This window comes from Benincasa hispida, chromosome 9, assembly GCF_009727055.1.
Source record: "Benincasa hispida cultivar B227 chromosome 9, ASM972705v1, whole genome shotgun sequence".
Taxonomy (NCBI): domain Eukaryota; kingdom Viridiplantae; phylum Streptophyta; class Magnoliopsida; order Cucurbitales; family Cucurbitaceae; genus Benincasa; species Benincasa hispida.
In genome coordinates this window covers 80020247-80041300 of record NC_052357.1, presented here as the reverse complement: position 1 = coordinate 80041300, position 21054 = coordinate 80020247, and the positions used below count along the sequence as shown (strand labels likewise).

The 21054-nt window shown below is 36.3% G+C and overlaps 1 protein-coding gene across 2 annotated transcripts; it reads right to left on the bottom strand.

Moving 5' to 3' along the window:
- Positions 1–979: 979 nt before the first annotated feature.
- On the bottom strand, positions 980–13747 carry LOC120086990 (aminopeptidase M1). Of its 2 annotated transcripts, XM_039043830.1 has the most exons (19): positions 13429–13747; positions 12779–12924; positions 11966–12068; positions 11169–11355; positions 11000–11093; positions 10763–10916; positions 10536–10640; positions 10327–10443; positions 10061–10174; positions 9786–9968; positions 9343–9646; positions 9151–9272; positions 8968–9065; positions 2432–2609; positions 2225–2339; positions 2076–2143; positions 1912–1986; positions 1499–1576; positions 980–1384 (listed from the first exon to the last, which is right to left on the bottom strand). In XM_039043830.1, the coding sequence occupies exons 1-19, from the start codon at positions 13642–13644 to the stop codon at positions 1199–1201; spliced, it is 2643 nt and encodes an 880-aa protein (XP_038899758.1). In that variant the 5' UTR covers positions 13645–13747; the 3' UTR covers positions 980–1198. The 2 variants fall into 2 exon arrangements, with proteins under 2 accessions (XP_038899758.1, XP_038899759.1); XM_039043831.1 differs by lacking the exons at positions 12779–12924; positions 13429–13747 and adding an exon at positions 12579–12724.
- Between the last annotated feature and the right edge of the window lie 7307 nt (positions 13748–21054).

The following is a 21054-nucleotide window of genomic DNA, read 5'->3' as shown; positions in this document are numbered from 1 at the left end:
ACAATTATTATAATTATTTGAATAATTTAATTTAATTTAAAAAGAATCTAGATGAACCACGCGGGGCTCGTTTTGCGTCTCCTCTTCATGTTGTGAATTGTGTGTGAACGCAATCCGCTGTTTTCATTGAAATTATTTTCATTGAAATTATTTTCATTTTCAATCATAAATCATAAAATACACCAATGCGACTAGAAGACGGATCATTCAAGTTCACTGTATTAGTTTAACTTCTGGCAGGTTCCATATTAAGAATAAACATGATATGGTACAAAGATTATCTCTTTGGGTACATAAAGTGAAACTTCTTGTTTAACCAAAGTTTGTGAATCTGACTATTGAGAATATCAAATTTATACCTTATTAATCTGGACTTAGTAACTCTATCTCGAAGACTCCTTTTGAATTCATTTTTCTTGAGTTAGATTTATTATTTATTTTTAATTATCTGTTTGAATTTTTTATAGACAATATCGATACCAAATTGTATACACATAAGGTTATATCTCAAAACTAATTAACATGAAGAATAACTCATCCACATTATACAGATAAAGTCAATCCTCGACTTTCAAAGGTCTGTAATAGGGATCTCTAACATCCTATTAGATAAGATGAAGTTTTATCTCGAACAACTCTAAGTATGAGGATTTATTTTGATATGTGATCGATTTTGACCGAGATAGCATCAAGACAACACCGAACAATTGACCCCCCAAAAAAAAATACTACGGAAAAGGTGGAACATTTTATACTATTTCTTACCTGCCTCAAGATACATAAACTTTGAATCAGACAAAATTCTGTTAATCAATTTAACTATTAGTTATATCATGTTAATTGTGACAAAATAAACAAATAAATAAAGGTATAATCTAGAGGGCAAGAACTAGACATAAGTGTACAATTTATTTAAAGAAAAAAAATGAAAAAAATGAAAAAAGAAAAGAAAAGAAAAGTAAAGGAGAGATGCAGAGTGTACAATTAACCTCAAAGAAAAATGGCTTTATCTTCAATTATTTTAATTGTGCGACCAAAGTCGAGCCTATTTTCTAGGGGCAAGCAGACAGACGAAAGAGAACGGATGATTATTCTACTTTATTATGGGATTGGGGGGGATTTGTTTGGAGTTCATAAATCTAATAAACTGTTACATTACCAGGAGGCTTATTTTCAAAGATGCTTCACATTCAGAAACCTAATATCGCCTCCACGCTAGCTCTCTTATAGCATCGGGAAGAGTAGTCTCCTTCTGGACGCTCTGAACCCATCTCGAATTAATGTGAACACGCTCGATGCTCTGCTTCAACGTTCGGGCCATCGATGGCTTAACACGGCTTGCAAAGAACTCCTCAACTTCCTTAGCTTTTTCATACGAGGCAAACTGAAATGGCGAGGAGAAAATAAAGGATAGATAGGTTGGTTATTGGCGAGAACTTGAGGAGAAACTGATTATCAATGAAGGAGTGTGATAGAGAGAGAAGAGAGCTATACAAACCGGGGAGACTGTGGCACTGACAAAGCGTCCAATCAGAAACCCGGAGTCGAAGATTTTGGAGATTTCTTCCCATTTAGTCTGCATTGACATTGTTTCATTATTATGAATTATGATAAAACATACAACCATGGTGTCTGTCAAATAGAGACCATGTTAAGATACACACCAAGAATATATATGATGCCCTTTGGTGTAGTTTCATGTTTCACCAAGTCCAACTTTGATTTCGAGTCTTGTTGTAATTACTATATAGGCGATGTGTGTGTGCATGCGTGTGTTAATGGAATGGGATTTTTTGTAATTACTATATATAAACTTTTGATTGATATACTACCAGGATAAGTATTTGCGAGAAAGGTTTAAATCAAATAATAGTATTTTGTGCTTCTTAATGGAACGGGATTAAGTATCACCTTCAGCCATGTCCAAGCTGTTTCACGTGCTTGCCAGTTAACACCTAGTCCAAAAACAGCATCTTGACTACGAACCTAAACAAGTGGAAGCGAAATCAGTGTTTAGAGTCTCACATGCTAAAGGTTGCCATTGATAAATCGAGTATAGGAAGAAACTAGAGTACCTCAGACGACAATAAAAAGTTGAGAACTTCAAGAATGATGTTAGGATCTGGACAAGATGCCAAGGAACCTAAGAAGAAACAGAAGTAATTATATGAATATTAAACACAAGGACGCTCATTGTTGATAAAAAAAATGATATGTGATTTACTTAGAATGCGTGTTTTCTCCTGGCTAAGATCAGACTCTCTATAAATTCTTAAAAGAGATTCGTAACCAGATCTGTTTGAAGCATTGACTGTCTGCATTACGGCCACATACGCCGCCTGAAACATTATAGTAAAGAGAGAACATAAGCCAATTATGAACATAAGATGCTTGCTTAGTTGCTTGGGCCACATTATGTTCTAGAGCATACCTTTCTAATATCGGGTGGGAGTACTGGCGTACTTCTGTCGTCTAAGAATGCAAGGCATCGCCTATTTGCTTCTTTTATTGTCTGCTCATGACCGAACAGAGCAAGAGCAGTCAAAAGTTCTCCTCTCAACATTGCATCGAGATGGCTTTCATCTGGTTTGGGATCCCAACCTAGTTTTCTGCAAATTAATTTGCACATGTAAATAACATAACTACAAATAGTGCAAGACAATTTACGTTGAACATAACTTTTATATAGTTTGTACCGGTAAACTACAGGCAATGAAATGCTCATTAAGATAGTTCAATAGTCTAAGGATATGGCTGCAATAGTTCCAAATCATGACTTCAAAAGATCTAAGTAGTAAAGTACACCTTACCCTTTTGACAAAAACGCCAATGACCCAATGGTTTACATTGAACACATTAATTTTGATATCACCAAATTCTAATTTCTTTCTGATAAAAATAAAAGAAGGGGAAAAAACACACTAATTTACGTGGAAAACCCTAGGCCAGGGAGAAAAAACCATGATCAACTCTTATTATTTAGTTTTCACTGAAATACAGAAAGACTGCTCAAATAAATAGACAGACAGGAATCCCTAGGCCCATAGGAGAATTACAAATAAACCCCTAGGGCAAACCAACCCTTTTTCGACACTCCCCCTCAAGTTGAGACGTAAATATCGATCAGACCCAACTTGCTAACACAGTAATCAAAACTCCGTCTTAACAACCCCTTTGTAAGGACATCTGCAATTTGCTGATTTGAAGGAATGTAGGGAATACATATGCTCCCATTGTCCAGTCTTTCTTTAATGAAATGTCTATCAATCTCGACGTGTTTGGTTCTATCATGCTGGACCGGATTGTTGGCAATACTTATTGCTGCTTTATTGTCACAGAACAATTTCATTGGAAGCTCACTGTCTTGTCGAAGATCTGTTAATACTTTCTTCAACCAGATCTCTTCACATATCCCCAAACTCATAGCCCTGTACTCGGCTTCTGCACTACTCCTAGTGACCACTCCCTGTTTCTTACTTCTCCAAGTAACTAGATTGTCCCAGAAAAACGTGCAATATCCAGACAAAAACTTTCTATCAACAGCAGATCCAGTCCAGTCCGAATCTATATATGCTTCTATACCACGTTTACTAGACTTCTTGAACAGAAGACCTTTACCAGGAGTACCCTTTTAAATACCGTAGGATGCGTTCAATGACTGTCATATGTTCCTCATAGGGAGCTTACATGAACTGACTAACAACACTCACGGCATATGACATATCAGGTCTTGTGTGAGATAAATATATCAACTTCCCAACTAATCGCTGATATCTCTCTTTGCTAACAGGGGCTCCATTATTAACATTACTCAGTTTGGCATTATACTCTGCAGGGGTGTCTGCAGGTTTACACCCAGTCATTCCTGTTTCTTTGAGGAGATCTAGAGTATACTTTCGTTATGAGACAGAGATACCCTCTTTCGATCGAGCCACCTCCATCCCAAGGAAGTATCACAATTTTCCCAGATCTTTAATTTCAAATTCTTCAGCCATCTTTGTTTTAAGTCTCATAATTTCATCAGTATCATCACCGGTCAAAACAATGTCATCTACATACACAATAAGTACTGAGGTCTTTCCTGAACTCGACTTTTTTGTAAACAACGTGTAGTCTGAGTGCCCCTGATCATACCCCTGAGCTTTAACAAATGTGGTGAATCTGTCAAACCAGGCTCTTGGCGACTGTTTCAACCCATACAGTGACTTCTTCAATCTACAAACCCGATGGTTAAACTGGTGTTCGAAGCCGGGTGGAGGGCTCATATAGACTTCTTCTTCGAGTTCTCCATTAAGAAATGCATTCTTCACATCCAATTGGTGCAAAGGCCAATNCGAGTTCTCCATTAAGAAATGCATTCTTCACATCCAATTGGTGCAAAGGCCAATTTTTGGCTACCAGTCTCGCCTTGTATCTGTCAATCGAGCCATCGGATTTGTACTTGACAGTAAACACCCATTTACATCCAACCGTCTCGTGCCCCTCAGGAAGAGCAACCTGTTCCCATGTTCCATTTTTCTCTAGAGCTCTCATTTCTTCCATAACTGCAGCCTTCCACTTGGGAGTTTCCATTGCAACTTGTATATTACTTGGAACCATTACCGTATCTAGACTGGTAGTAAGAGCCTTAAACTCGGGAGATAGGTTACTATATGTCATGTAACTATGCATAAGGAACTTTGTACATGACCTAGTCCCTTTTCTCAAGGCAATTGGGAGATCAAGAGATGCATCACGGTTTTCCTCTTCTTCACGTTACTTATTGCAGCTAGCCATCTGATCTATGGATCTTTCGTTAGAAGGACTTCCCACACAATCACCTTCCATTCCACTATTCTCGTTTGCTAGAGTTATTTCTTCAGTGTTGTCTTTTCCATCAGTTTCTCCATCTCCTCAATTCCCTCTATTTTCTCATCATTTGCATCAATCTCTATATCTCTGTCCACTCTACAATTATTAGTCTCAACACAATCATCAGTATCACAAACAGAGATATTCATACCTGGAACTAAGACCGAGTCAGACTCATGAACTGGATCCGGAGAAGCGACATGCGGCACTGTTTCCTTCCTAAGATTCTTCCTGTAGTAAGTTATCCAAGGGACTTAATTAGTGAGAAGAACAGGACTAGGAAGAACAGGGCTAGGATGTTCAGGTTCAGCCGACACCTCTAGGGGAATGGAGTACGTGGACCAGTTAGCCTCTTCACTAGAACGCTCCCCCTGAAGAGGACTAACGGGAAAAAACGATTGATCCTCGAGAAAGGTGACATCCATAGACACAAAATACTTCCGAGACGAGGGATGATAACACTTGTACCCACGTTGATGGAGAGGATACCCAACAAAGACACATTTCTGGGCACGAGTAGTGAATTTCGTACGATTGAGACCGTGGTATGGACAAAGACAACACATCCAAACACCCGCAGAGGTACGTCAAGAATTAACCGGGTGTTGGGATACAAGTCTTTGAAACAGTCAAGAGGAGTATGGAAGGATAAGACACGGGAAGGCATGTGGTTGATAAGGTGGGCTGCAGCGAGGATAGCATCGCCCCACAGATAGGAAGGAAGAGAGGTAGATATCATAAGGGAACGAGCGACTTTTACTAGATGCTTATTTTTCCCCTCGACTACCCCATTTTGCTGGGGAGTATAGGCACATGAGCTTTGATGGATAATTCCTTTAGATACCAGGAAGTCTCAAAATGAGTGATTAATGAATTCACGCCCGTTGTCACTCCGTAAAATGGAAATTTTTGTGTTGAACTGGGTTTCTATGGTCGCATAAAATTGTTGGAAAACAGAGGACACCCCAGACTTATCGATCAAAAGGAAGACCCAGGTCAATCTGGTGTGATCGTCAATAAAGGTGACAATGGACCTCAGACATCACTATGGATAAGACTGAACGGTTTGGACGGCTTGTAGGGTTGAGAGTGAAACGAAACACGACTTTGTTTAGCCCGGATACACACATCCCACTGTAAGGATGATATATTAATATTATGAAATAAATGCGGTAAAAGATACTTCATATATTGAAAATTGGGATGTCCCAGACGGTAATGCCATAACATAAAATCAGTCTCAACAGTAGAGAAATTCAAAGAAATAAAACTAGTCCTATAACCATCCTTAAAGAAAGTTTCATCAGTCAGGAAATAGAACCCCCTATCGTGCCGGGCAGTGCCAATCATCATCCCCGAGCTTAAATCCTGAAACAAAACATGTCCAGTGAGAAAAACAGTTTGACAGTTCAGGTCCTTGTAATTTTACTAACAGATAGTAAGTTATACGAAATTTTTGGAACATGCAGCACATTACGCAATATCAACCATTAAATGGAAGAAGATGTCCTTTCCCTACGATAGGGGCAAAGGACCCATCTGCGATTCTAATCTTTTCATTGCCAGACACTCGGGTGATATGATATAAAATGATCAGAAGACCCGATCAGATGATCTGTTGCTCCAGAGTCACAATCCAGGGCCGTTTACCATTAATGCTAATAAAACCAAAAGACTGAGTCGTACCTGAGTGTGCAATTGCACTGACCCCAACAACACTTAAGTTACTCGACTGTCAGCTTGAGGCGAAGTCGAGGTCTTGTCAATTGCCGAATCGCTGACCAGAGCCCGTCCAAGACCAACCTTGTCCTTTGACTGACGTCGTTTGTAATTGGAGGTTCTCCATGAAGCTTCCAACAATGGTCTTTCGTGTGCCATGGTTTTTTGCAATGCTCACAGACAGGTGGAGGTTTCTTGTCACTGTCTGACCCAGATGGACTTGGTGGCAAAAGCAGCAACCTCAGTAGACGTAACTACTGAAATATTTTCATGGTCGAGACTCGTCTTTTTCAAGGCATATTTCAAGCCACCTCCCTCAGTGACGGTGTAGGACGTTGGCCCAGGATCCTGCTGGCGACACCATCAAATTTCGGATTTAACCCAGCCAAAAAATCATACACTCGATAACTTCCTCAAGTTTGGAATACTATCCTATCATGTGTACATCTCCAGATAATCTCACGAAATAAGTCCATTTTTTGCCATAACAAGGACAATTTGTTGAAGTAATGACCGTGACTTCCATAGCTTCTTGTTTACATTCATGGACTTGTTTGCATAAGGTATAAAGGCGGGATGCATTCTGCTTCTGCGAATACAACTGCTGTACTGCATCCTAGATCTCTTTGGCAGTCGCCGTGTAAAGTAACGGTTTGCCAATCTGGGGTTCCATACTACTCACCAGAATTGATTGTAGCAATGAATCTTCTGCTATCTAGATACGTTCGTGGAGACTGCCGGTTCAGGTTTGGCTATCTCCCCGGTTAGATAGCCAAATTTCTGTCTTCCTTCTAGAGCCATTCGGATGGATTGAGACAAGGAGAAATAATTTTTCGCCATTAAACTTTTCTCCAATAATAATTCTTGCAGAGTGTCCTATTGATCCTGATAATAAATTTGTAGCAGGTAAAGAATGAAAGAGTTTACCGGGTTCTGGAGCCTAGCTGTAATTGGATTCCGGTTGAACAATTTTTGAGTTTGTACAAGAACCGACCCAAAATCCACGAACTGTTGCTGGAGGAAAAGTTTGCTTTTAACTCATCAAACACGCCTCGGTCAGACCTGCCAGAGAAGTTCACTGGAAAGCGACCGGACCGGTCACTGCAGTCAGAGAGGATCGGCCGATCTACCACTGGAGGTTGCTGGTCAGAAAACCCACCGACAAAGTCGTGGCTAGTCGAGCTAGAAAAGTCGCCGCGGCCTCGAACCCTAGGGCTGTCGATCGAACGGGTGAACTCTTGTCTGGGTTGCGCGAAGCCTGTCGGGAGATCGATCGAGTTGTGTGCGAAAAATGCTGGAAGATCGACAGATCTGGTCGCCGTCGACCGTTTGGATTCGAGGAAGGTTGGGCTGCAATCGGATCTGTTCGCCGAACACCATCTACACCTGGGAGTCAACGAGTCCGGTGAAGGGTGGCTGGGCATCGCTCAGATCTGGACGTCGATTCTCTTTGGTTGGGCCGATCGATCTGTCTATCGACGAATTGGGTTGTCGTTCTGGCGGCACTCATTTGTTGAAGAAGGCGAGGTAAGGCGGTCTCTAGGTATTGTTGGACAGCTCTTAATTGTGTCAGCTATCTCAAAATTGGTTGTCGAAGGAGACTCATCAAGGTGGCTAGGGTTTCGTTCCCTGCTCCGATACATGATAAAATAAAAGAAGGTAAAAAACACATTGATTTACGTGGAAACCCTAGGCCAGGGAGAAAAAACCACGATCAAATCTTTTATTTAGTTTTCACTGAAATACAGAAAGACTGCTCAAATAAATAGACCCATAAAAGAATTATAAATAAAACCCTAGGGCAAACCAACCCTTTTTCGACACTTTTCAATAAAGCTGTAGAGGCTAATAATTTGGGAATTAAGCCAAAGTCTCCTTTCTGGCCTTTAGATTTAATGGTTTGAACCAATGATAGTATCTTGGCCAGTTGAAAAGATTTTTTTTTTGGGGGGGGGGGGGGGGGGGTGGTGGGGTGGTGGTGTGTGGAAGGGGAAAAAACAGAAATTAAAACAAATCAGAACCTCGAAGCTAACTTTTGGGGTCATTTACATTTATAGCAGCACCCAATTTTTTTTTGAAAAAAAAACCCCAATAAAAGCACATCATTTTAATAGATCAAGCTAAAACTTCCACACTGCTATGCTATATTCTAAATATCCCGTTATGTTTCGTTTGAACACCAAAAAATAGTGCACACATCTCATACAAGTACTCAACTATAAAATAATATCCATCATAACTAATGACAGCATACTTAGGTTATGCAAAAATACCATTTAAATCATGGCCAAAAAATCCTACATACCCATTTATTATTATTATTATTATTTTGATAGGAACCTACATAGCCAATTATGAAGAATGAAAAGTCACAAAAAATTACATGAAATATCTTACTCTGCTGCAAATTGGAAAATGTTGGTGAAAAATTGTCTGAGGTTGTCCAGTAACTCAGGAACCGCATCAGCTGCAATTCTTTCAAGTTTGTAGCTTATCTATAAAAGAGTTGCCAAGAATAAGCTGTCTAAGCTGACGAAAAAAACGACAGGAGAAAAAAAGGAGTCTAGATGAAAAGATTACACTGATCAAATTCGATAACACAGTATAGTCAAGTTCCTCCCTGTAAGCACCCATCAAGGTAAGCAAAGAGGCAACTGATTGCTGGCAAGCCATAGAAAGGGCAAATGCATCATCCAAAATACCTGTTGAAAGAATAATCTTAGCTACTCCTTATTACTACCATCAAAATGTGCAAGCTAAAATGTTAGTTACCAAATCTGTCCGTTGGAGTCAAATGATTTTTCTCTATTGCATTTCTAAGCTTAGCTGCAAGATCTTCGTCATACTTCACCCGGTAAAAACCAGTCTGATCTACATTAAGCTTTATCCAATCACAATATTTATCATTTCCACCAGAGTATTTGCTGATGGAGCAACCAAGGAACTCCTTGATGTCTACAGATTCTGTCTTTGTTTGCAGCAGAAAATTCTTGCGCACATCATAAGAGCCACAGCACAATGTTATGGGAACAATCCATTGCCCCTCTCCACAGGAACCACTCGACAAAAATCTTGACTGCCAATTACAATGTCCATGAATTACATAACCCTCAAAAGTTAATAACGAAATGAAATGAAAACTTAGAATGATAAAGCTAAGCATAATGAACCCATAAATTAATTTGATCAAATGACAGAAACCAGCACAAAGAGACCTGCTCAAACACCAATTTCTCATCTTTCACTTTGACAGTGACAACAGGATATCCTTGTTGCTTGGTCCAGGAACTCATTAAGTTGTTCACAGGTTCACCAGACCCCTCCTCTAGAGCAGCCCATAAGTCTTCAGTCTTAGTATTTGAGCAACTGTGCTTTTTTATGTATGCAGCGAGTGATTTCTGATCAATTCAAACAACCCAGATCAATGAGTCGGATTAATAGGCAGAAACAACTTCATTTTCTTAGACAAGGAAAATAAGCCCTAAACAACCTGAAAACAGTCAGCACCGAGATAGCTTTGTAACATTCGAATAACAGATGCACCTTTTCTGTAGCTAATTGCATCAAATATTTCATCAACTTCACTGGCATGATTTATCTCAACCTGAAAGAAAAACATGCTTCTTTAAATTGAACAAGAAATAAAATTCTACCTACAATGGTCATTCCTTAAGACAGCCGGAGAATCAACAAATAAAGGTGGTGATAATGGAAAAGGAGAAAGCCATGCCTGTAGACTTCCAGTAACACATTTACCTCAATTGGATGTGATTCAGCAAGCCCATCCAAAGTAAGACCGTGGTTTGACTCTTCAAGAAATTGATTCCATACTTTCCACTCTGGAAACAAGCTATCAGTAGCTAAATAACTCACCTACACAAATGAGATAAAATGAAGATCACTATAAGCATTTCGTCCATCTGTCAGGTAAAGAATTCAAGAAAATTTGAATGGAAGTGGAATACCCATGTTGCAAATCCCTCGTTCAGCCACAAATGTGTCCACCACTCCATAGTTACAAGGTTGCCAAACCATTGGTGTGCAAGTTCATGAGCCACAACAGTTGCCACCTTAGCAATGAGAAAATAGAAAAAAAGGAGAAGAAAGATCAGGGAATTGGAGACTGCAACATTCTAATTCAAATAATGAATCGTAAATTCTGTTTTTAAAAAGGTCTGGATATGCAGATCACCCTCTGTTTGTTAGCGGCTGCTGAGTGCTGATCATCATAAAGTAAAGCAGTCTCACGATAGGTAACTAAACCATAGTTTTCCATGGCCCCAGCAGCAAAGTCAGGAATTGCAATCATGTCGAGTTTAGGCAGAGAGTATGGCACAGCAAAATATCTGCAGAAATTGCACCATTGCTTATGTAGTAGATAAAGAAAGAGTTTTAACAGGATGAAGTAATACTGTGTGAATTAGCATACTCCTTGTATAGATCAAGAGTCTTAACAGCAACATGTAATGCAAATTTTCCTTGATTTGCCTTTCCAACTTGACAGTATACACGAACTTTGACCCCTGCTAAGATGTAAATTCATGCTGTTACTAACAGTGCCCTCAGCATGCGCAAGAAATTCTAATTTATGATTTTACCATCAGTTGTATGATCTTCCACATAATCAAATAAACCAACAACAATGGCCACTAAATATGTCGACATAATTGGTGATTCTTGATATGAAACCGTCTTCAAATGACCATTCACTTTTTCTTCAATAATTGGCATATTGGAAAGTGCTATTAGTTCAGATGGTACATCTAACGTGATCTTGAATGTAGCCTGTTTGTCAACAATGAACGGATTAAAGCAATAACTAAGCAAGGCAATGGTGTATAATAAGCTGAAGGTTTAAACATCATTCCAGCCTCTCACTTTTCACATAATTTCTTCTTACATTAAAATTGTTCCGAATAATTCGTAATAATTCGTAATTTTCATTAAAGGTCAAAATTATCACAATAATTTATTTATTCATATTAACAAATTTGAAGTAACAAAAGGAACAATTCCTTTGATGGATGAAATTTTCAACAACTCGAATATTGTTAGAAAATATGAAAATGGAATTTTTACAATTGTAAAATCTATTTCCTTGACAGCACATTTTTCACCTCTAACAACATCAAACTTCACAAAACAATTCCTCTATTTTGAATCTTCTAACCGACTTGATAGCCTATAAATAAATAATCCTTCCAAGAAATAAAGAAGTTAACAACATAGACCTAATATCATATTTTATTAAAGACAAATTTGGCATTGCTACCTCTGTGTTGATCCAACATGGTGCCAGAGTAGTCCCCTCCACAATTATAATTGATGAACTAAAGGTGATTTAGATTTTTATAGAGGGAGAAAGGGAAGGAGATGGAAAGTGAGATGGTGACACCTTAAAAGCAGGTTCATCCCAGCAAGGGAAGCAACGTCTAGCATCAACTGGTTCAAATTGTGTAACAGCCATGTTTTTCTTCTCACCGTTGTGCTCATAAGTGCTGGGGGACACAGAAAAATCCATATCATTCAAGTTAAAAAAGAAGCACAATAATCACCGTTCTGTTGCTAAGAAATTGAGGCAACAGAAGAAATGAAATTAATGAAAATTATTCCATACAGGTTGGGAGGAGTGTGATTGCACATAGAAGCTAGTTCTCCATTTCAAAGCACCACATAGGGAAGTAACTTCAAAATACAATAAAATCCTAACCAGTTTCATACTCTTGACTTTTCATTATCCTAGTATGTTGACATCTTATTCTTTTAGTTTTATTGGACTTATCTCAATTTTTGCTGAAAATTAGGAATTCTAAAACCTTCTTCATCCTATGAAAATTCGATAAACTATTTTAAGAGAAGTACCATCCCTTTTGTTTTCCTACAGCTGGGGCTAGTTTTAGGATCACTATATATCAAACCTCTTGAGAACTTGGATGAGAAAGAAAATACAAATCTTTAACAAAATCTTATGAACTAGAAATTGTCTCATTTCTTGAACCTTCACATACCTCAAAATTAAAAAGGTTGTATAAGTCTGGGTGAGTTGAAACTTATTAAAGGAACCAATAACGCCTTTGCCATTAACATATTTCACCATACATCAAGTACTCTAAAATATTCGATACAGGTCCAACATTTTCATCCCAACAACTTTTATCCTTTTCATTTCCATCCATAGGTCTTAAACTCTCACATTCAACCTAATTACCTTCTATAGAATCCTTTCATTTTATCATTCAAGATTCCTTCGAAGTCCATACTCAATGTTCCTAACCCAATTGGTAGCGTCTCTGCAAACTCCAAAACTAAAATTTGGTTCTCTTCACACGCTTGAATGCTCGAAGGCTGGATAACCTGCACCAGCAATTGTTCGTCAAAGAAGCTTTATAGAAAATGCATAAACAAAATCGCAAACTTCCATAGGAAATACACGACTGCTAATCACTTGTCATTAGAAAACATATCGAACTCCTGTTCACATAACTTGTAGTCGACAGGACAGATAGATGGGTTTTATATAACCCACTAATCAGCGAAGACATCATTACAGATACCAAATTACGAAATGCTCAAAGGAAACATGAACCATCATCAGCCACCGTGAAATTTCAAAACTAAAACACAGCAGGGAGTTCAGACTCGATCAGTTACTCCGAAATTTAACAACGTAAAAATCCAATTCCATCTCAAGAGCTGAAAATGGACAGTAAACTAATAGAAACAAATCAAGAATGCAATCGAAAACATGCATCGAAGAATCCACGTCATTTCCCTCCATTCATCCACTATTTTTCTTAAAAACCTCCAAAACGCTCCTGATATGGAGTCTCAAGTGAGCAAGAGAGAGCGATTCAATACCTTGGAGGAGTTCCGATTGGTAAAGGAAACAGACGCATCGTGAACATGAAGGTCGGCGGCATTGAGTACTAGGAATCGAGTATCGGAAAGGATATCGTTATCGATTGCAACAGAACCAGAGAATTTACAGAGGGAGAGGTCCGGTTTGAGGGTGATATCGTATCGTTTCGGAACGGCAAATTTCGGGAGCCGAGGTTGACCTCTGAATTGATCCATCGGTGAAAGAATCGGAAAATTGGAAGCGGAAAATCCAAACACTGCGAAACTCAAGAAGATGTACGGGTTATTATATATTAATGAGCTCGCCGGAATAAAATGACCACTTTATTGCATATTAAAAAAAGGCCATTTCCTTTTAAAATCGGAGCTTTAAATCTTACTATACATCCACGGTGAGAAAAACTATACATTTTTTTTTCTCTCTTTTAAAAATTAAATAAAAAATATCTTAAATTTTTTTTAATAAAAAATATGGGAATGACTCTATCCCTGTTAAATAATGCTCATTCTGGCAAATGAATTCAAGATTTAATTTACATTTTTAAATGTATTTTCTATACTTTGAAATTGATTTTAATGATTAAAACTATTTTTAGAATGATTTTTTTGTCAAAATTTTGGAGTGATTTTGAAAAATAACTAAAGTGATTTTATCATTTTAGAATTACTATGAAACATATCAAATCTTTATTAATAAATAAGCTAAAATGAACATATTTGTAAAGTTTTGTTGAGATTTGATTCATCCACCTTACATATTGCATATTATACAAAGTTTATGTAAGGGTAATTAAATTATAAAATAATAATAATAGGAGCAGGAGAAGTACTATTATACATAATTTAGCCATATTTTATATACAAAAAATAGCAATTGTTGTGAATTTGAGGAACACAACAGAAATAGAGATATCAATAAAATATAATATTAAAAGAAATATAATATAATATAATGATAAAATAAATAAATATTAAAATGAATTAAACATAATATATAAATTAAATTAAACTAAACTAACAAAATATGAAATAAGAAATTTCTCTAAAATCTCAATTTTCTCAAGTTTTCATGGATTTTGCCAAATGTGTATCCTCCGAAACCTACAAAATGCCAATATTTATAGGTAATTTGAAAAGTAGAGGTAGGTTACATGAACACTAATAATATATAATGTTGAGACACATGACAACACTTTAAGAGTCAATAGACAATAAACACAAACACCTATTATTATAATGTTTATAATAGCTACTTCTTTTTTGAACATATAAAATTACTAGTCACATTGGTTTCTTCAATATCTCTCCTTTGTTACTTTGTTCAAAGTCTATTAACCTTTCTTTTTAATAATGAGTTCAAGACTATTCTTATTCTTCTTTTTCTAGGGATTGATTATGGTTTTCATGCATGACTTTAACATAGAGTTGACTTCGATTTTCAACCTTGAAATTATATTTAAGATAAGAAGAAAAACACACTTTTTTTAATATAATAAATGGAAAGTAGGAGGATCTTAACTTTTAGCCTCGAGATATGACTTAGTTGTCATTAAATTAGAAGTAAAACGTGAACCTCAATTTTAGATATATTTACATTTATAATATACAATGCAACATTTTCATCAACACCTTCAAACTTTTAATTATAAAATTTATACTTTTCTACTTTAAAAAGAAAAATTCTTCGACCTTTTAATTATAAAATTTCTACTTTTCTACTTTCAAATAAATAAATAAAATTTTCTATTATATTCTTCTAATTGAAATTACTTCACATTATTTTACCTTTTACATTCTCTTTGGCGTAAAGATAAAATGTTGGAAGCATGTGATGACATTCACCAATAGATAATCAATAGAAGAATATTTGAGAAGAAACAAAATGATAAGGAAAAAAACGAGAAAGATAGACGGTCAAAGTAAGACAACTTGAATGCCTAAGCACTATTCACAAGCCCATTCACTTCAAGGAAGAAACTCCACAAGTTTGATAACCAATTATCACACCTCCTCCGATTTACCCCGTAACTCAAGAGGAGAAGTGGTGGAAACGGTTTGATTCGATCCGGTTTGGTGATTAAATCGGGTTAAACCAAAAATTTGAAGAAAAAAAATCTATAGTAGAAACTGGACCGAACCGCAAAAATGGTTCGGTTCAATTTTTAAATTCGGTTTCTGACTTCTTTTTTTTTTTTTTTTTTTTATTTAAACCATTTGTTTTTGTTTGCTTCTGCCTATGGGGTAAAGCACCTTTTCTATAGTTTTTTTTCACTCTTTTATTTACAAAATTTTCTAACTATCATTAAACCAATCCAATCAAACAATCCATTTAAATTATATTTTGCAAAAAAATATTTTTCCAACTATCAATTTTAAAATTCCAAGGCACAATTAGAAAAAATCTCAAGTAAAATTATAGCAATTATCAAATAGTACTAGTTTAACAGAAATTCCAAACCACAATAAAAAGTTCTAGGTTAACAATAGCAATTAGCATGCAACCAACTACTAGTGCTATAAAGTAAAAGTTCTATAACATTATAAACATAGAAATTTCAAACAACCACCTTCAAAGTTTCGAGTTACAAAAAAGCAAATAGTAATCCAAGCACTAAATAATAACCAGGGGTGATCATTGAAACCACTGAAATCGAACTGAATATTAAACCAAACCGAAACCAAATTAATGTGGTTCGGTTCGGTTTGACATATGTTGAAACCGATTTAATGCAGTTTGGTTCGATTTCAAACACGAAAATCGATTTGAAACCGAATCGAACCGCTTTTAAATGAATATATTAAAAATATATAATTATATATAAGATATTTATATATAATATATTTAATACCTTTTAGGGTTTCACCATTTCAATCTCTCATTCACAAAAGCAAATCGCTTGAGCTCGAGTCCTTAATGGTCGACGCTGCCTGAACCTAAACGCTAAATCTCTTCTCTCTCAGACTCGCTCGACGCCGCCGTCAGCCATAGATACCTTCATCCTCCGTCAAAGTTTCTACAAATTTTGAAGTCCTTCGATTAGACGTCAAAGTCCTTCGATTAGACGTCAAAGTCCTCCAATCTTACGTCTCAATCTCAGGCAGGTACTATTTGTTTCTTTCTTGTTTGGTTTGGTGGGGGGGCATCCATTTGCTTTTCTTTTCGAAGTACAAATCAACTTACTCCAGACTTTTAACTCAATCATGGCCCCATTTGTTGTTAATGTAGAGTGAAATGAGTACATCTTTTTTAGATTTTAATTTCTACTAAACTATATATTCATTGTTTTTATCTTCATCAAATTTTAATTGGATTTTAGTTTCTATTAATAATTCGTTTTAATATGTAGTTTTGTGTTAAATAACTCTTTATTGATGGTGTTAATAATATTTACTATCTACGAGTTTTAGGGCATAAAAACCAACAAGCCCATCCAAGAAGTTGAAGATAGCTTCATCCATCGAGAGAGGGGAAATTCTATCAAAACTCCATCCTAACTTGCCATAACCACCATTCCTCCAAGATTTTCTTATGGGAATTTTGAGTGAGAACTCGATCTTTGTCTGGGAAAGAAGAGGGAGTTCCTCCAGATCATTACAGTTATCACAAAGCAGTCACCACTAAGAGCCTTAGGGAGCAATAGATTGTCACCTACAACTTGATTTCTTCACTGCTCCTTTATTTCTTGCATCTTTTGTTTCCTTTAAATTTGTATTAAGTGTAGTGATTGAAAAATACTATTCTTAATATGAATGCAATTCCTTCCATGTTTCATACATCTCTATCTTCTTCCACAAGCATGAGTAGTTAAATTATCCATAGGTTGAGGGAGAATAGTTAACATTTTTCACTAAGTCATGCATAAATAGACATTCATCTTGTTCTAACATGTGTTTATTTAATTGCTAAGATTAAATCGAGAGATTGATCTAAGTATAAAATAATCAACACCTTGAGAAAGGAAGAGATTGTGGAACCAGTTTAACAAGGAAAGTAGTAACTTTAGAGATAAAGATAGTCTTTCGCAATCAAAACTCATCGCATGCATCATAGAGATAGGGTAGTGTGGCACCAAAAAACAAGAGGTGAGGTTTGTTAGTTATGAGTTTCTGGCATGAACACATAACTTATACATTGCTTAGAAAAAAAATGTTGGTGAATATTTCTCAACCTTATTTATCTATTGTTATTTCATTTTTTCTCGTCACGCATCGCTTTATTTTGAACTACAATTATCGTCGCATCCATTTTATCCATCCCATCGCCTAGATTAAATAGAATAGTTAGACATACATTTTCATTGTCTATTTTATAATCAAAACACTGCGTCAAGATCAAGCAAAACCTCACAGCATATTTTAATCGTATGTCCCTGAGTTTGATACTCAGATCGCATTGATCTATACTTTAGTTAGATTTGCACTTGGATTTAATTAGAGAAAACATTGCATTTAGATTAATAAACTTTCATATTGAAGAGCATAGCATAAGACATTTCATCGCATCAATCTAGTATGGCAATATAGAGCTAGTATCAGATTGACTCATACTCAGACGATTTTTTGACATGTGAGATGATGAAGATGAATTATTCTTATCAATGGGTAATGATAAACAATATTATCAAACAATTTTCTCAAAAAACCCTCCACTTTATTTCCTACCTCTTTTGCTACATCAACATCAAATAAATGATTCAAACAATACATAAGAAATTTTATCTTACAACGAGAGTCCAAAATGAAAGCAATATACAAGAATAAATTTGTTTTCTCACTTTTTCCCCAATACTTATCAAACTTCTTTTGCATTCTCATTGCCATTTCATACAAAAGCAGGACTAGTTACACTTGAATATTTTATGAAATTCTGAACAGTACTAATCTCATGAAAGACCGTATTGGAAGTAACATAAAGAGATCCTGAAAGCCTAACAATTACTTCAAAGAACACAACCAAGAGTTTGGTAAATACTCTAGCAATTTCCCAATCTTTTGTGGTTTGTTTACTCTCCTCGTCCTCATTCACGTGGACAATGTCATGGTCTTCTAACCACTTAAATGCCTTTTCAAACTTTATAGTTGCATCAAGCATCAAGTATGTGGAATTTCATCTAGTTGGAACATCAAGACACAACATATTATTACTAGATATGTTCTCCTATTCAGTACACTTCTTAAATTTAGCAAGTCGGCAAAAAAAGATCTAACAAACCTCACGATATTTCAAATTCGAATAATTGAATCATTCACATCTTTTAGGCCATCACATATAATTAAATTCAATACATGTGCACACCATCTAACATGCAAGAAATCACCATCCAACACCAGCCCATGTTTAAAATGCTTCTTTAAGTAAACAATGACAATATCATTTAACGAAGCATTTTCTACAGTCAATGTCATAACCCTTTCAATATCCCATTTTTTAAAACATTTTTCAACCTCTTTTCCTATTATCTCCCCTCTATAGTTCTCAATCTGAGTGAAATTAATAATCCCGTTTTGTAACTTCCAATCTCTATCAATAAAGTGTGAAGTCAAAACCAAATAATTCATAATTTGGATTGATGTCCAAGTATCAATTGTAAGTGAGACTCTATATCCTTGATCCATAAACATATTTTTCATTGTATCTTTCATGCTAGTATAGATTCCTAAAATATCCTTATCAATTGTTTTTCGAGAAAGAAGAACAGATTTTGGTTATACTAATATTAAAGTTCCTCCCATAAACTCTTAAATCCTCATTCAACACAAATTTAAATGACAACTCATCAATTATTATCATCTCGGCAAATAGTTTTCAAGCATTCTCAATAGTAAACATCTTATAGTTGATGGATGCAGATGAACTATCTCCCATACTCTCTTTCTTCTTAAATACCAACTTACTTTGTGCTACATCTAACTTGCTCTTCTTGTCTGATAAGATTTTTTTAACAGTAATATTCAATATACATTTTCATAGTTGAAATTCCATTATTTTTAGGATGACATGCATACACCATATCATAATAATTACATTTAGCATGTGGATCATCATTACTATATTCAGAGCATTTAGTAAAGTGATCCCATACTATATACTATTTTTTTCCCTTTTTCCCTTTGAAACAATATCAATTCGAACTTGTGGTGGTGGTGGAGGCATCTCAACAACATCATCATTAGAATTGTTATTGCTATTGTTGTCACTCATGTTTGAAGGAACTCCGTTTACAGAGAACCTTTGAGTGAAGCGGATCGTTCAAATCCCATTGTGAATGAACGCATACATTTACAGTCATATAAGAACAGATTATGCATAAATCTTAAATTATAGCATGCTTTGAAATAAAAACAAAGGATCAAGAGATTATACCTTTGAAGAACCCTTCTTCAAGTAATCCCTCAATCGTACTCGTTCACGAACGCGTCGAACAACTCGAACACTCCTCGAACAAGCAACAAGCAGCAACTTGATCCTCAAACCAACAAGACACTACCACTTGGTGACCTTGGTATTCTCGGTGTGAGAATCCAGGAGTGGTGGGCTATGGCTAATTTTGGTTAGAGGGGAAGTTTGGTGTGGAATAAGAAGACGATCGAGTAGATGAACAACACTATCGTGTAAACGAACAAGTCTATCACATAGGCAAGTCTCTCAATCGTGTAGATAATGAGGCTATCGTATAGTCTCTCAAGCAATCGTGTAGATACTCAATTGTGAATGCTTGTCTCATTTGGAACAATAGAAACCAATTTTCATTTATCCCATTTTTGCCAATAACTACCCACTAAGGGTGGTTACAGAGAAAAATGATATAATTATCAAATATTCCACTTGTATGTCTCCACATACATGTTTAAGTTACAATGACAACCATGGATCTTAGTTTATTGATTTGTGGTTAATGCAACTAAAATATCATATATTCATAGACAATGTGAATAAAATATCATATATTATAAATCACACAATGTTTGTTCAGAACCCTACGAGATTTAGGGTATCAACCCTAACAATCTCTCACTTGTCCTAAAGCTAGTGGTGTGTACAAAATCAAATTACAAGTACATAAAACAATAAACTGGGGCACAAAACAAGCCCAGTATAAGATCTCTCACTTGTCCTAGTCCAGTCATGGTTTGTCCCATAGACCCATACTCTGTAGGTGACCCTCAAACACTATAGTCGTGAGGGCATTTGTAAAGGAATCAGCAACGTTGTGCTCCAAAGCTATCTTCGTGACTATCACGTACACTCGATGCACAATCTCTCGGATGAGATAGTATTTCTGCTCAAAGTGCTTGCCGCGCTTATGACTCTGAAGCTCGCGTGAATTAGCCACAGCACCACTATTATCACAATAAAGGGTGATAGGCTTAGACATGTTCCAGATCAGTCAGAAATTTTCTGAGCTAAACGACCTCCTTAGTAGCTTCACAAGCCACTACATACTCAGCCTCCATGGTGGAGTCTCCGATGCACCCTTGCTTGGTGCTTCGCCATACTACAACTCCTCCATTAAGAGTGAACATTGATCCTAAAGTGGATTTCCTAGAATCTTTATCAGGCTGAAAATTAAAGTCAGTGTATCCTGTAATGATCAAATCCTTAGAACCATACATAAACATGCAGTC

Coding starts and splice junctions, on each gene's coding strand:
- LOC120086990 (XM_039043830.1), bottom strand. CDS start 13,644: ATGGATCAATTCAGAGGTCAACCTCGGCTCCCGAAATTTGCCGTTCCG. Junction 9,647..9,785: donor AGAAATTGGTGTTTGAGCAG/GTCTCTTTGTGC, acceptor TGTAATTGGCAG/TCAAGATTTTTGTCGAGTGG. Junction 2,340..2,431: donor TCCCACCCGATATTAGAAAG/GTATGCTCTAGA, acceptor ATAATGTTTCAG/GCGGCGTATGTGGCCGTAAT.